Source organism: Dreissena polymorpha, chromosome 12 (assembly GCF_020536995.1).
Source record: "Dreissena polymorpha isolate Duluth1 chromosome 12, UMN_Dpol_1.0, whole genome shotgun sequence".
NCBI classification, from domain to species: domain Eukaryota; kingdom Metazoa; phylum Mollusca; class Bivalvia; order Myida; family Dreissenidae; genus Dreissena; species Dreissena polymorpha.
This window is the reverse complement of record NC_068366.1, coordinates 42632094-42648704: the sequence shown is the minus strand read 5'-3', so window position 1 is coordinate 42648704 and position 16611 is coordinate 42632094. Positions and strand designations below refer to the sequence as shown.

At 38.0% G+C, this 16611-nt stretch overlaps 1 protein-coding gene across 2 annotated transcripts; it reads left to right on the top strand.

The window, feature by feature from the left end:
• The first annotated feature begins 367 nt into the window (after nt 1-367).
• On the top strand, nt 368-14957 carry LOC127852751 (NACHT domain- and WD repeat-containing protein 1-like). Of its 2 annotated transcripts, XM_052386711.1 has the most exons (13): nt 368-678; nt 1665-1803; nt 2132-2267; nt 3520-3747; nt 4963-7133; nt 7328-7566; nt 7823-8036; nt 8756-8853; nt 9638-9936; nt 11715-11985; nt 13033-13153; nt 13603-13762; nt 14388-14957. In XM_052386711.1, exons 1-13 carry the CDS (start codon nt 499-501, stop codon nt 14764-14766), a joined length of 4635 nt encoding a protein of 1544 aa, XP_052242671.1. In that variant the 5' UTR covers nt 368-498; the 3' UTR covers nt 14767-14957. The 2 variants fall into 2 exon arrangements, 1 of the variants encoding a protein (XP_052242671.1); XR_008036246.1 differs by lacking the exons at nt 13603-13762; nt 14388-14957 and having other exon boundaries at nt 11774-11985.
• Nucleotides 14958-16611: the final 1654 nt, after the last annotated feature.

Here is a 16611-nt window from a genome sequence, read left to right as displayed (position 1 = left end):
TGTTTTTATTTTGTCTAATTTATTTCTATCAAATAATTAGGATGATAAAAAGTGCACACAAAACTCGACCCGTGCGCTATGACACATACTTTATAAAGTTGAATGGCGTGTGTTCATTTCAAACTTGCGATTGATTTTGAAAAAATGAATTGCGTGTTAAATTATGCAATAGTGAACATCTTCAGTGCCTTCAGCGCTTTGATAAATATAGCATTCAACACTCCTAAACTTCTTTCCTTGTTTTGACTCTTATTGAAAAATAAAGATCAATAGAACGTTACCTGTCAATAATACCCGCAAGGGGAGTTAAACAGTATAGATATATAAACACCTCACTCATAAACCCAATAGTGCAACCACAGTTTACTGAATAGCATGTACAGCGAACGTAATCAATAAATGATTTACCCTATTGATCATACTTGACCATGTTTGATCAGAGTTGAGTGCTGTTTTCTTTTGATCAATTCCTAACGTTCGAAGGTGTACTACGAAGACATGTTTAAGAAATACAAAGAAGACGAACAAGAAGAGGAATTACCATGGTTAGAGGTGCTGGATCGCGTGGAAGCTATGGAATTATGGGGTGGCCGGAAGCGGGAAACACGCGAACCCTGGTGTCATTACCTGACTAAAGCAGATGAGATTTTGAAAATGCCTCGACAGACGATTCCTGAGGTAAATATTTAACGACGCACTTTACAATCCATTATGAGCAGGGACTGAACACGGTTCGGCTAGGTGTGAAGCGCGTGTACAATACACTTCGGAAAACAAACAGCAAATCAGTTGAAGTGTGTGTGTGTGTGTGTGTGTGTGCGTGTGTGTATTTGTTAGTTTAGCGCCCCTTACGTGAATAAGGGTGCATTAAGGACCCGAAGAAGGTCTCTATACTCATGCCTAATTAAAGTTACAATTCTTACGAAAGTATGGGCGAATTTGGCATCAAAGCTGCATTTTTCAAGTCTTAAATTTCGCTGAAAAGCAGTTCAATGTTGAGGGAAATTTTAGCTGTGTGAACAGAATCTGTACATATGCATTTATAAATTACACAATGAAATCGTCGACAATGTCATGTTTCAGTTTTGAGTGTGTAAACACTACGTACTATGAATGCTAATCAATAATTGATCGACATAAAGGACGCCGATTGATTGCTATATATGTCAATATTTGACTTGTTTAAATATGCTTGGCTAATATTTTTGGACAATATTTAAAGGGACCTTTTCCACAGAGTAAACGTTTGAACTAAATGGCTCCAGTAAAAACAAGACTATAATTAAAGAAAGAAAAATAATCATAAACTGGGCTCGAACCACTGACCCTTGGAGTAAAAGTCTAACACCTAAACCTATCCGCCATCTGTGCTCATACATAGAGATGTATTTTATACCGTATATAAGCAAACATCTAACATGCCACATAATATAACGATAAGAACAGAACTCACCATATTATTCAATCGTAATGCTTAATATTTACAGGTTTAAAAATTGTAGAGCATAGTAAATGTTCAGAATTACTGTTTCCTCGTAAATATCACAACGTATAAATGTGCAAATCTGAAACTTTTTTTCAATTTTGTCAATTTACCAAAACGTGAACGGAAAAGTTCCCTTTAATCAACGACTTATCTATCACCGTGTTGATTGGCTGAACAGGACATCGTACGGACCATCCTGTCGGGCGACATGGGCAGGGCGGACATATCCGGACTGTTGAGCGCTCAGCCCAAGGTTGCCGTCTTTGTAAGCTCCACGTTCACAGACACGAAAGCAGAGCGAAATCAACTCATGAAAGGTGAACTAACACAGGGATATATACTTCTGTTTATCACATAATGATAAGTTTTGCTGCAAGTACCTCGACCTAGCCAACCAACATATTATATTTTTAAAGCATAATCTTCATAGGATTTGGCTTGAACGAACAGGATATCAAGATATTTCGCTATTCTTCCTCTGTTGAAGCAAACGCTGCGTGACAAGTACTGGTCAGTCAAAACATTTCGAGAAACCCTTTATAATTACGGTACGAAAAATATAAGGAAAGTATAATACTTCTTTGATACCGAATACTTGTTATGCCTATAATATCTGTATATACTTATCCACGGAATCTGTTTCAGATGTATATCCATTTTTACGGACGCTGTGTCGCCGTCTCGGTGTCGAGTTCGGCACGGTGGACATGCGCTGGGGGGTGCCAGAGGAGGCGAGCAGCGACCATAGCACAGTACGCATGTGCGTGCAGGAAATTCAGAGGTAACGCATTACTCGGTTACTGTATAGTTCTACCATAAACATGTGTTTTTTTCCACCGATTATGCGAACATTTTGTTAATGCTACTTGTTGTTGTTTTATTATTGTTTAAAAAACACACAACAAAACACAATCGTAACCGAACTCCTGTGAATTTTACAATAATATAATTCAAATCCGTTTAAAGATTAATTGGCACACATATTTCACTATAATATGTGCGAGTGTTTAGCATAATTACATCAATAAACGTACCTTTTGATAATTCTTAAATAAGCGGTATGCATCGATAGAAAGTTATGTCATTTGACAAATAAGAAAGAAACTGGCACTAAACAAAGTTCACAATTTTATCGACATCATTTCACCGTTTTTTATATTTGAATGTACCCGACATATCAACACATGTCTACACATGCAGATTCTAATTTAACCCATTTATGCCTAGTGGACTCTTCCATCCTTGTAAATTGGATCAATTTATTTCCAAAATTAGAGTTGTCTAGTATATTTATTTTTATATTTGGAATATTTCTTACAGAAATTCCTTTAAGCAAACAGCGCAGACCCTGATGAGACGCCGCATCATGCGGCGTCTCATCTGGGTCTACGCTGTTTGCCAATGCCTTTTTTCTACACGCTAGGCATAAATGGGTTAAAACCAGAACCTTTCTGTGTTAATGCCCTCCAGTAATTAGCCTGGTAACATGTCAAAATCAGAATAAATGAAACTTGAACACATGTTTCCGGTCAACGTTTTGTTATATTTAGAAGCTATACCTTGTATGTCTTTTGTAATTTTTACGTGGTGACAACAACAACAAAAAAAGAAAATGGTAACAAAACCAGGCACTGCATAGTAAATCGCAGTTAAAATCACCCTTTTTCAGATCGTGTCTAAATAGAAATATACTTTTCTAGCATTATGTTTCTATATCGACCAATATATAACGCTGTCGTTCTAATGTACGAGTGTATGCATTCATATCTATCATTGCTCAGATCTTTGTATAATATTATATCATATAGTTTATGATAGAGATAGTTATGAGCGCTGCACATGACACGATATTGGCCCCGTGGAAGTTAAATGAAATAAAATGAAAACATAAAAGCGTTTTTTTCTTTAATAAATTTTATAAAGCACATTTTTTCTGAAAATGTTTCGGTATGTGTATGAATCCGCATTCTGCTCTATTTATAACACTTCATTGATGTAATCCCTTCTCTTACTCGAACATTTTGTGTGTTCAGATGTCTGTCAGAGAGTGTTGGACCTGCATTTCTTTGTCTGCTGGGTCACAAATATGGGTTTCGGCCGTTGCCATCACATATCGATCACACGGAATATCAGTCTATGAAGAGCTATCTGGAAAAGTCGGGAAAAGACACGAGTCTTATTGACAGCTTTTACACACTGGATGATAATGCAGTGCCTGCGGAATATGTTCTGAAGAACAAGCCGTCGGATGACAAACAATGGTAAAATATTTTATCATACGCCTGCATTGATCATCCGTCTGATATAAAGTTGCATGATATATTTTTATATCAGTTCAACAGAAAGTTGTTATATCAGTCAATGTTTGGAGGTAGGTCATATTACTCGGAAACAATTCGATACCAAGATGCTACACAAAAAGCAACCTTACAGCAAAAACAATAACAACAACAACATATTTTACAAATATTAAGTGCAAGTTCTCATCCCGTTATCAAACGTAAAAAATCATATTCATTCCCGAAAAATATGCATCGTCTAAGTGATTATTTTTCCCAATTTCTTATAAAATGTGGGACGTAGGGGAATGATATACAGAAAAACAGATTACTGCCTGATCGTTTTGTAATATATCAGGCTCGGCACGAATAAAATGACGGCTCGACAAGCCTTGCCATTAATTTTAATCAAAGCCTCGCCTGATATATTACAAAACTCAGGCAGTAACCTGTCATTCTCCGTGTATTACAGGAATTATTACCCATTTATGCCTAGCGTCTAGAAAAAAAGGCCTTGGCAAAATCATGCGGCGTCTCAATAGGGTCTTCGCTATTTGCTTAAAGTAATTTCTGTAAGAAATATTCTAAACAAAGAAATAAATATACTAGACATCCCTAATTTTGGAAATAAATTGATCAAATTTAGAAGGATGGGAGAGTCAACTAAGCATAAATGGATTAAAACGGAATTGTTTATTTACAACTTTCTAAACACTTGGGGTACGTAGTTGTATGTTTTATATACTACTTATTGTAATGCGAATGTGTACAGAAATTGTTTTGGAGGATTTTAATGGATAAACCAACTTAAAGAAAACACACGGAAAGATTATCGTTTGACTGTCCCAATACTTGATTCGAAAAGAGTCTGTTTTAACCCTTTCAGTGCGGGAACCGAATTTTAAAGGCCTTTGCAAACAGTTTGGATCCAGATGAGACGCCACAGAACGTGGCGTCTCATCTGAATCCAAACTGTTTGCTATTCTGATAGTATTCTTTGAAAAAAAAATGAAGAAAATGCTTATTTTACAATATCAGCAGACGACATTTTAGCAGACGACAAATTTCCCAGCATGCAAAGGGTTAATAATATGGTGCGTACAACGAGTAGTCATATACAATTGGAATACAACGTTTTACTATATATGATGTTATGCCATAACATTATACATTTGTATTGATATTGTAATGCCTAAGGTGGAAGGACTTGCCAGTAATCCAAGAGCAGTTCCGGGAGGCATCTGCGGCCTGTTTCGGGACCACAAGCCCTATCTGTGATAAATATAGGCTTTCTGTCACAGAGACGGAAATACAATATGGTGCATTCAGCAATAAAATAGCTGATGAGCAAGCGTCGTTTATACGCAGAAATCTCAATAACTACCAGTCCGATTTTCACCTGAACCGCAAGATCGTTGATCTCTCTGATGGAAAACTTGACGAATATGCACTCTTTATGATGCGCGAACTCCGGGAAATGAAACTCTCGAACACAGTTGCAGACGTACCAACGTTTGAAATAAATTATGTCGCAGCAAAGGTCGGCGCCGTAAGTGAGTGCATCCGAATTGTGTGCGACCACGTGTGTGCTACATTGGCGGATAACATTATGGATAGCTATCAGCGACGATTACACGTCCAGACGGACCGAGTTTTTCTTGAAGTCTTGCAACATCGGACTCATTCACTCGAAAAAAGTGCTCTGTTTGTTGGCCGTGAGCACGAAATACGCCAAATATTAGACTACGTTGGTTCTCACGCGCGATATCCTTTAGTTATCCACGGGCCTTCGGGCTGCGGCAAGACTGCACTCATGGCGTTAGTTTCTACAAAGATCAAGGAGCAGCTGAAAGATGCAATTCTTGTGCTTCGTTTTTTAGGAACAACGAGTCAGTCGTCATCTGCGCGGTTGCTGTTATACAACATATGCTGTCAGATATCACGTGTTTATGAACAAAGTATTGAAAAGATCCCAACCTCGTACAAAGATCTGGTTCAATATTTCCGGACGTGTCTTTCGTTCGCAACGTCAAACAGACCTTTGGTGCTTGTTATAGATTCACTAGATCAGCTCTCCAACGAGGATTTTGGTCTAAATTTAAGTTGGATGTCGCTGTCTGAGCAACTTCCGGAGCACGTGAAACTTGTGGTGTCTACACTTCCGGTTCGGACGTTGGATATTATTCGATCCCATTTAACAAGTGCCGAATGTTATGTTGATGTAAAACCATTAACCCTACACGAAGGCCCAGAAATAGTCAAACTGATGTTGGGAGCAAAGCACAGAAAGGTCACAGAGACACAAAGTACGGTCATTCTAAACGCGTTTAAGAAGTGTCCTTTTCCATTGTTCCTTAGACTCGTTGTTGACTTAGCACAAACGTGGAGATCGTACGATATAATAAGTGCGAACGACATTGCAGACGACATGACTGGTTTGATTGACAAATTGTTCAATCGATTGGAATACAAGTACGGTGCTACGTTGGTACAGCACGCACTCGCATACATCACCGCCTCAAAGAATGGTCTGTCACTTGCGGAGCTAGAAGATATATTGTCCTGCGACGATGCTGTTCTAGATAGCATATTTAAATTTTGGGTACCGCCGTTTCGAAGGATTCCACCACTTCTCTGGACTCGGGTACGTAATGACCTTGGACTATATTTAGTTGAGCGAGGATCAAACGGTATCAGTGCCTATTGGTGGTACCACAGGCAGTTTTGGGAAACAGCTGAAAAAAGGTATCTACTGAAATCCAAAGGCGAGAACAGTGAAGCTTTTAAACGCAAAGCTCATGTTGCAATCGCCGATTATTTTGAAGGGAAATGGTCAGATGGGAAACCTTACGTCGGCAAAGACAAATTTGAGAAAATCGAGGACAGAACCATTCCGAAACAACCCCTGGTAATAAGTGGCACACGAGACACTAAGCGGCAACTAAACGAGAGGAAGTTGACAGAGTTGCCCTATCACTTGATCATATTAAAAGATTGGGACAAGTTTAAGAAACTGTGTATGGATCTTTCGTACATAGAAGCAAAGTTTGAAGCAGACGACGGTTACAATTGTCTGAGTGAACTGATTGAAGCAACGAAACAATCACGCGACGAAGAGATAAAGCAAGTGACGCGGTTTGTTGGCTCCTTTCTTGGATTCCTGGTGCGGGAACCACGTGGCGTATACCAGATGGCGCTACAACAGCCACCGACTAGCTACATCAGGAAGCTTATAGATGACCTTGATGAAGACAAATGCCCCACTGTGTTGCTGTCCAATTTGACAGAGGACAAGTACGAGGAACCGTGTGAGATGTCTTTGCACGGCCACACGGGTTCAGTACGCTGTTGCGATTTTTCAACGAACGGTAACTTTTCAGACTTTCAATATATGCTATTTTAAAGTGAACAAATATTCAGCACAATCCTAAACAAATATCGCGATGTTGATTGCGTTTGTTTATTGGATTTATTGTGTGTTAGTATTTCCTATTCGAAAAAAAATCAATATATTAACATTTTGTGTATTTTAATATAATAAATTATTGTTTATCGCTTGCAGGTGATTTGCTCGTTTCAAGTGCAGATGACAGCACAATGCGTATTTGGGACACGACTACAGGTGCTGAGCTTGTGACCGTGTCATCACTTCCAGAGCCAATTATACCAGACCCCAGCGAGAATAGGCAGCAACTGATTCTACATCCTGTAAACCCGTGCTGCTTCTCAAGAACTGGGGACATCATTGCCAACGGCACGGAGCTCGGAGATGTCATTTTATGGGACACAGCGGGTGTTCAGGTACGTTCTATTCATGCTTTTCCTTTTTTTGTCCGGTACGTTGTACTACGCGAACACGAGATGTGCACAGAAAACCAAAATATATACTCCACCCGTCACCGCAATTAAAGGCATTTATTTCTTATCTCTGTATTCAAAAACATTTTTGTTAGGGGTGGCGGCGCTGGGTAGATTTATTTATATTTATAAGTGATATACTTCATTACTACGTTATCATATACATGCCAAATATTATTTTACTGTGTATACTTCCCAGTTACGTCACGTGCGAACGGACAAACGCGCGGTTTCCTCGATAAAGTTTTCTCCGGACAACAAACATATTGCAACTGCCTTCAAGTACGGCCACCTATCAATCTGGGATGCTCGTGACCTAACCCACGTGTTATCACGTGATCTGGACTGGTCTGAGGTCACTGGACTGGATTATTCCAGAGATGGAACTCGTCTGGCAGTTATTGTAACAAAAGGCAAGCAGAGATAGTTTTATTATATAATTTGATTTGTTTTGTTATTTCAATTATGTTAGTTATTGAGTTTAATTTTAGATACCTGTACTAGGGTATGCTATGAATATAAACAGGAAAACGAACCTGTTCTTAGCCAAACAGAATTTACGATATATGTTCTAACTTTCATTTTGAGCATATATACTTCATTGGAACATGTGAATAGTAGGTTTTCAAATGTAGTCATGTTTATTGTTGGTACTGTCAAAGCGCTATTTCACACACGAATTTGAAAAACTCGAAATTGTGAGTATTAAGCCATCGATCTTAGTGGTTAAGCGTTTGACTTAATCGGTGAAATCCGAGAATTTCATTTGATCAAAATGTAGGTTCTTACTTAAATGAGAAACAAAGCTAGTTGTAAAAGGGCAGTTTATTTTCTGATAATTGGTAAACATGAAGTGATGCAGTGAACGCAGCTCTTTCTCGTATGGCAGGTGTTCAAGATTTATATTAAAGCTCAGAGCTGTATGGCAGGTGTTCAAGATTTATAGTAAAGCTCAGAGCTGTATGGCAGGTGTTCAAGATTTATAGTAAAGCTCAGAGCTGTTGCACCTTTAAAATTTGATATCAAACTATATACTTAGCTATTGTATTTATATACAATTTTGTATTTCTTTTTTTGTTCGTTACAGATGCATTAGGCATGTACGATTCTTTTAAACGTTCCTCTTTTCCAGGCCTCATGTTGTTTGAAACCGACAAGTACAGCCTTCTTTCTAGAAACCAAGGAACCTGTCTAAATCTGTGTTGTACTTTTTATCCAGATGGAACAAAAGCAAGTACATAGTAGCAGCAACTTGTATCACAAACACTATTCTATATGCATGTCTGAGTATCGTATGTTTAACTGTGAGTTGTTATACAAAATAAGATTAATCATCTTAAAATAAAAAAAGTTAAACGGGCGTTTTGGTGGCGATTTGTGAAATATTACTTTAATTATGATGTTTATACTCCCTTAAACGTTGGCTTTTAGACGCCGCTTAGTCCGCCGTAAGCTTTTTTATATAAAATTGTCATGTGTATATTGTCGGTCGTTACGGCCACTTAACCGCTAAGGTATATTTTGTCCTTAGATCATGGCTTGGTTAAAAATTTTCTCTTCAATCCACCCTTCCAATGAAAAAAACAACAACATTTTGGCGAAGCAGCGTGTGGTTTTGTTTAATTCATTGTTTGTTGACGTAGTCATTGTCTTTATTTCATCGTAACATCGTAACATTTTTACTGCAAACCTGATGTCTTTTTCGGGTTTTTTTTGCCGTGTATTCCTTGCCGAAAAAATACAACGCATACATAAGTTTAGCTCAAAAATGTATGCAAGGTGTGGAAAAACCAGTTTAACGCACATCTCATTTCAATTTGTTTATAGTGGGCTCAACCAACACAACACAGATCTTCTTTCAGCCTGTGTCTCATTCAGTAAAACCCAAATCTTCTTTCAGCCTATGTCTCATTCAGTTTAACACAGATCTCCTTTCGGCCTATGTCTCATTCAGTACAACCGCGATCTTCTTTCAGCCTATGTCTCATTCAGTACAACACAAATCTTCTTTCAGCTTATGACAGGGGGCGACAATAGCTGCGTTACAGTCTGGGACACTGCAACCGGCAAGATTCAAACCTGTCTCAGTGGCATCGCGAACAAACATAACGCCTGGGTCTGGTCGATCCAGTTTGACTCCCAAGGGCTTCACATGTTCACCTGTTCGTCCGATCGTACGATGAAAATCTGGTATTGTGAAACTGGAAGTGGTTGGCGCGTGCTGAAGACTGTCGGCGGACACTCCCATCGCGTTAGCATGGCGTGCATTGAGCCTGGAAGAGAGGCCAAGATTTTGACGGCATCGTTAGATAGGTAAATGTTCATGGATGTTGACTGTTTTTAGTGAAATACATACCTTAATGTATGCATTTCCATACATGGCTTTTTTCGAAGATGCTTTTTCAAGCGTTTAACAATGCAATATATACCGGTACTGCTTTTAATTATGCTCCTTTCAATATCACGATTAGTCCCATTCATCTGCGTCATCAACAGCTCGAGGGGTACTTTTTGACGATGCTGCGAAGCTGCTCGTCTCAGTTATCATATCATGAAAAAAATCTTCACAATGGCGACCTATGTAAAAGACCGAGCCAGTCCGATTGAGATAGCGCGATTTTTCTAATCGGCATACCTCGCTGATTATCATTGATAAAGGTATAGGAAGCTCAGCTATAAATAGGACAGCATATTCGGTGAAAAAGATTAAATAAGAATTTGAAAACGTTGATTTTATATCAGTTATATTCAATTTATTATATGTTTATAGATCAATGAAACAACTATGCATTTCTGTATTGTATTTGAAATTTGTCGTGATTCAGTAAATAAATTGCGAATTAAAACGTGTATAATTAACTTTCAACGCGATCATGAGTGTAAAGAAAACGAATTAGTTCGAACCTGCCATTTGTAAACGTTGTAGCGACTATGGTATATAAACAGCATAATAGCCCTATGACATTTGTGACAGGTCGGGCTACAAAAACCTCGTGAAGAGGCCAGTAGGACCTGCAAATAAACTCTGATACACACACACATGACATTTGAGAAAGTCGCTCTTATGCGTGCTTTCATTTTTGCATATTTAATAAACTTTTCAAACAGAAATTACAGAGCAACATCAGTGCACATACTATGTTTGATAATTCATTCGTTTGTTGGATATTGTTTGCTGTTTTAAACACATATTGCGTCATATCGCGGAGATTTAGTTAACCTTACCATGTGTTCATGGGCGAACTCAAGTATTCAAGTTCTCTTACGACTATGTGCTCATACCTACTTTCGGGAATCATCTTGAAATTATTGCCGTACTTAACGAACAAACATGCCTAAGCTTATTGAACTAGAGAAAAAAATATAATCAAAAGAGAAAAATTATATGTTCACGCACATGGGCATGTGAAATCACGTCCACATAGCATCATTAACTTAGGAAAGGAAACAATCAAATATAAAGTTTGGTATGATATACGTGAAATTAAAGAGCATGGTGTAATTAAAGAGCATATCAAGTTTTGAATTTATATGCTGAAACGTAATGTTATAACCCTCACACGTTTTACTGTAACAGAACGTTTTTTAAGATAAGTGGTACAGAAAATACACGTCGAATATCTTTGTAAAGATATTTCTTGTTATAGTTGATCGAGAATGTAACCCGCTTCCCAGTTTCGCTGAATGGAACAAGTTTTCCACGGGTACTATTTCCCCGTACCAGCATTTTTTTTTCGTACCCTACATTTGTCGTACCCAATTTTTTCCTACCCATTTTTTTCGTACCAAAATTTTTGCTCGTACCCAAAAAAATTTTCGTACCCAATTTTTTTTCCTACCCAAATTTTGTTTCGTAACCAAACCTTTTTTCGTACCCATTTTTTTTTACATAATTTTTGTACCCAAAAGTTTCGTACTCATTTTTTTCTTACCCAAAACTTTCGTACCCACATACATAATTGTGGTGATGTAGATAAACTTAAAGAGCTGCTTTATATCAATCCTCTTCAAAAGCATCGTCACACCAGTACTGTCAGTACTTTGATTGATAAATGAACTATGCTCGCACAGTTATGTGTGTGATGTCATAGGTCACTGAAGGTATGGGATGTGAAGACGCTTATTGAGGGCACGATTCCTCCTGTCAAAGGCGGGCACTTCTTGGTGTGTGTGACGTCAAACTCAGGCAGTTTCCTGGCAACGTCCCAGGGCTGGTCTCACACGTGCAATGTGATAGATCCTACCACTGGAACAGCACTTGGTAATTCAGAGTCCCATTATGGCTTCATACGGGCGGCGACGTTCACTCCAGACAGTGCGTATTTGCTCGTTTTGGACCATGGGCATTCTGGGACGTATGAAGTAAGATGTTTTTTATTATACATTAAATCGGGTGATAAAAAAAAAACGAACGAAACATTATACTGTAAACATAGGTTCAGAGATGTTTTGAGATGTAGCCGGTTCGTAATAGTATTTTGTACTGTAGAAGCTACACAAACATTACGAACAACTTTAAATTATACCATTATATAGATGTACTAAATATATTTATATACTATACAACCTGTATTCATAGGGATTATATGTATGTTGAGGCTGAATGTCATAAAGTGCGAACCAAATAATGTTTTGTTTACTTTTATTTGCTTGTTTCTGAATATTATAATTTTTTATGAGTCGCGTTCTGAGAAAACTGGGCATAATGCATGTGCGTTAAGTGTCGTCCCAAATTAGCCTGTGCAGTCCGCACAGGCTAATCGGGAAAGACACTTTCCGCCTAAATCGGATTTTTGTTAAGAAGAGACTTCATTTACAAGAAAAATGTCATACAAGCGGAAAGTGTCGGACAACACTTAACGCACATGCATTATGCCCAGTTTTCTCAGAACATGGCTTATATATTGATCCTGATTTACAAAATATATTGCCTGATGGCAATTTCATTTTTTCACGATAAGCTATGAATTTATTGAATAACCCCAAACATATTAACTTTACGATTGGTGAATATGGAAATACGAATCCGGAACAGAAATGGATCCCAAATAAACGGTGTGAGAATCAACCTTGAATCAATAATAAACACGACACATATGCTAGATAATGTTGACACATCTTAACATTAGTATGTTTGTACAGAGAAAATTACGTATCAAATCCGCAGCCGTAATACTTTACAGCTTTTTACACGCCTTATAATTGTTTCTGACATTAACCGATTTCTTAGAAAATTAATGACACGACCCCAAATTAGTTCAGGAGACCCACGCCTTGTTCAAACGTACATGTGCATGTTGCAACATTCATCTTTATCGAGTTTTCTCACGCATTAAATCATACAATGATTTATCTTTTAATATCTATCTCCCGCATCAGTGAAACGTTTAACCCTTTTCATCGTCCTAGCACGGGGCCGAGCTGAATGCTCGCGCCCGCCTGGTGTCGTTGTCGCCGTTGGCAACCGTGGGCGACCTGAGCGTCGACGCCCCCGCATCAATAGCAGTGAGCAGCCGCTACCTGGTCGTAGGTAGGTGGGCACGATTTATAGGGCTCGATAATTTGCAAATAATGTCATTATAAATACATTATTTTAAACGAATAGAGAATATTAGGTTAGTGACTTGTGTACTTATCTGTTCGAAGAGTTAAAGAAAGATTTGCACGACGATGCGTGCTTGATTATGAGCACAGTTCAATCACAAATTTACTTTTAAAAAGTAGTTCGCTAAAAAGAATGTACATGTGGGGGTACCATGCCTGGATTCAAAAGCACGAGTTTGTCCGACACAAATAGTTCCTTTCTATACTTAATTTAAGTTGTAAAACAGATAACGTTTCCCCTACCACTAATATAGGAAAGTAGAGTAAATTTGAATGATAATCTAACACTATTTACCTACCAAGAGTTCTAAAAAAATATATATAAATCAGTTGAAACTGAGTATAAGTGCACTTCACAATCATTCACAACTGTAGGTTCCATTCACGGCGAGATCGGATTATTTGACTGTGCGTTGCGGCAGGTGGCGCGCCATAAGTTGGCTTCCGGAAGTCACGTGACGCGTCTGGCCACACACGGAGAGACCGTCGCCATAGGATACGACAAGAGTAACGACTGCACCGTTATGAAGATCCGGTGAGCATAATTCGATATTAATCTTAAATAAACCATTTAAATTCATTTTATTACTTCTAGGTATGTTGGGATGTAGAAGGTCTTGATTGTCTCAGTAGGCTCATGTATGAGAAGGTGAACATATGAGTTCTGAGAAAACTGGGCTTAATGCAGGTGCGTAAAGTGTAGTCCCAAATTAGCCTGTGAAGTCCGCACAGGCTAATAAGGGGGGACACTTTCCGCCTAAATTGGATTTTTGCTAAGAGACTTCATTTAAACGAAAACTGTAATACAAGTGGAAAGTGTCGTCCTTGATTAGCCTGTGCGGACTGCACAGGCTTATCTGGGACGACACTTAACGCTTATGCATTATGCCCAGTTTTCTCAGAATACGACTCATTTCTTCCTATTAATATCACGTGCATCTGAAGATCATACATAATTTAACTGTTTGTCTTGAATGAATAGTAACTGCCTTACGTTAAATATGGATCCATTTGATATAGCATTATTCTTCGATTCATGGACCATGGTTGGTAGCTAACATAAGTTTAATAACACATTCGCGGTATTTTGGAATAATGTTATTTCAGTTTCATTTCCTTGTTAATTTTGTTTGATCGATTTTTCTCTCGTTTATTTGCAGAAATGACACATTGGTAAGCGTTGAGACGTTATATGATCCGGATAGCGCTTGTCAGACACTCGAGTTTTCACCCGACGGACGGTATTTAGTGTTCGGCGCTTTTTCCGGTAAATTGTACATCTGGAATGCTTCAAACACTGAGTTTATTTTGTGCGCGGTTAAGCAGGAACACAAGTCGTACGTCATGGACATCAAATTTTCTCCATCCGGTAACTTCATGTTGTCGTCTGCTGCACTGGACATGCGCATCTGGGACGTCCGGAATAATTTTGGGCTTCTGTGCACGTATTATGCGCCTGTTAATTGCGCGGCATTCCTCGGTGACCGACAGGTTCTCGCCGGTGAAGCCACGGGCAACTTGAAATACTTGAAATTTTGATAACGAAACAGGTTAATCTTAAATGCACATTGTATTTTGTTGCGAAGGATATTTCGTTTGTCTTATACCACATGGTGTAATGTAAAGTAGTATATTAATTCGCAAGGTAGTCTTCTCTGTTTTGACTATTATTAAATTACCTTATTATATGTGTACAGTTGTTTCCTCCAAATACAATCTTAAATTACGATTCTCATCGTTTCTAATACAATACCAAACAGCCTCAATGAATTCTCTTACTCGACTGAAAATAAACAATTCAGGTGGTACACTATATCCAAAATCGTTTATATGTAAACGTTTTATGTCACAATGCAGTTGGAGATATAAAACGGTCATTGTTCATATTTCGGGATTGGTTGAACGGATGTTCACCTGCGTAACAAACACATTTTAAGATTGCGATTTTAATCGAATTGGTTATGCAGGGCGTTCCAAGTTACTTTTTGTTAGATACATAAAAAAAAACACAATTTCAGTGCTATCTTTGGTAAAAAAATACTCAGATAAACATGGTGTTTTTGAATTAAAACAATAACTGTTACATATAATGATCAAAAAAAAATATTTTGAATGATGAAGTTTGAATGCTATGCATCGACATCGATACGCATGTCTTTGATATTATGATAAAATAAGCAGGCACTCTGTCATGAAGAATGTATAATTTCTCAATTACTGTTTACTCTTGAAGTTATAATTAAAGTTATATGTACACTGTATCATCTTACTGGCAATTAGAAATATTGTCGACAATGTTAATTTGTTAGGTCACAGTTAGTCATTTATTAATAGATTTTCAATATTTCTGTGTTTGTAAATTGTTCCAACGTTGGAGATGTGTTGCGGTGTTAGGGTGGAGTATATAACTGTGAATGAACCATCTTTTGGGGGGGGATGGGGCTTTCATAGTATGTCTGCTTCATTCTGCATCGTAGCTAGGCGCACACGCCGAAGTCTCCAATGTGAATATGTATGTCTGTTTGTTTTTCTGTGTATCTGGTTGTTCATACATATTTTTCTCCCCATATATAACTAATCGACTGTGAACGGGTATCTAGTAATTGATCGTGGAAATTGGAAATTACTTTGTTGTGAAATATAATTATCTCCCATTGTAACACAAAAAATACTCATAATTTCACTGTATCTTCTAGATCCAACGTATTTCCGCGGTGTCTCTAACATAGTGTTAGGGTATTTATGAATCCTGATCGGATCGTGCCCAAATACAACTATGGTTTCATGTTTGTAAATAAATGTTCATGTAACTGTCCTTTCTGTGTATGTAAATTGTTCCAACGTTGGAGATGTGTTGCGGTGTTAGGGTGGGGTATATAACTGTGAATGGACCATCTCTTTTTGGGGATGGGGATTTCATAGAATGTCTGCTTCATTCTGCATCGTAGCTAGGCGCACACACCTAAGTCTCCAATGGGAATATGTATGTCTGTTTGTTTGTTTGCGTAAATGGTTGTTCACACACATGTTTCTCCCATATATGTGTGTGTGCGTGTGTGTGCGCGTGTGTGTGCCAGGCGTGTGTGTGCGTGTGTGTGCGATTTTTTTTTATTTTTTTTTAAAGAATTGCGTCTTTAGTAAATGAATTGTGGGTTTTCGTTACCAATTGGAATATGCAAGTTTAAGGATGACATTTTAACAGCTAACTTAAATCACGGAATATGAAGCATTTTAAATATCTCATTGCTTATATTGTTGAATGAGAATATGGTTTTAAAACTTTCCCCGTTAACAAATTATAAACGAAGAACAGAACATGGTCCTTTTTCTGCTGTGTAAGGTAAAATACATCAAACATGTGGCGGTTGTGTTTATTGTAAGAAT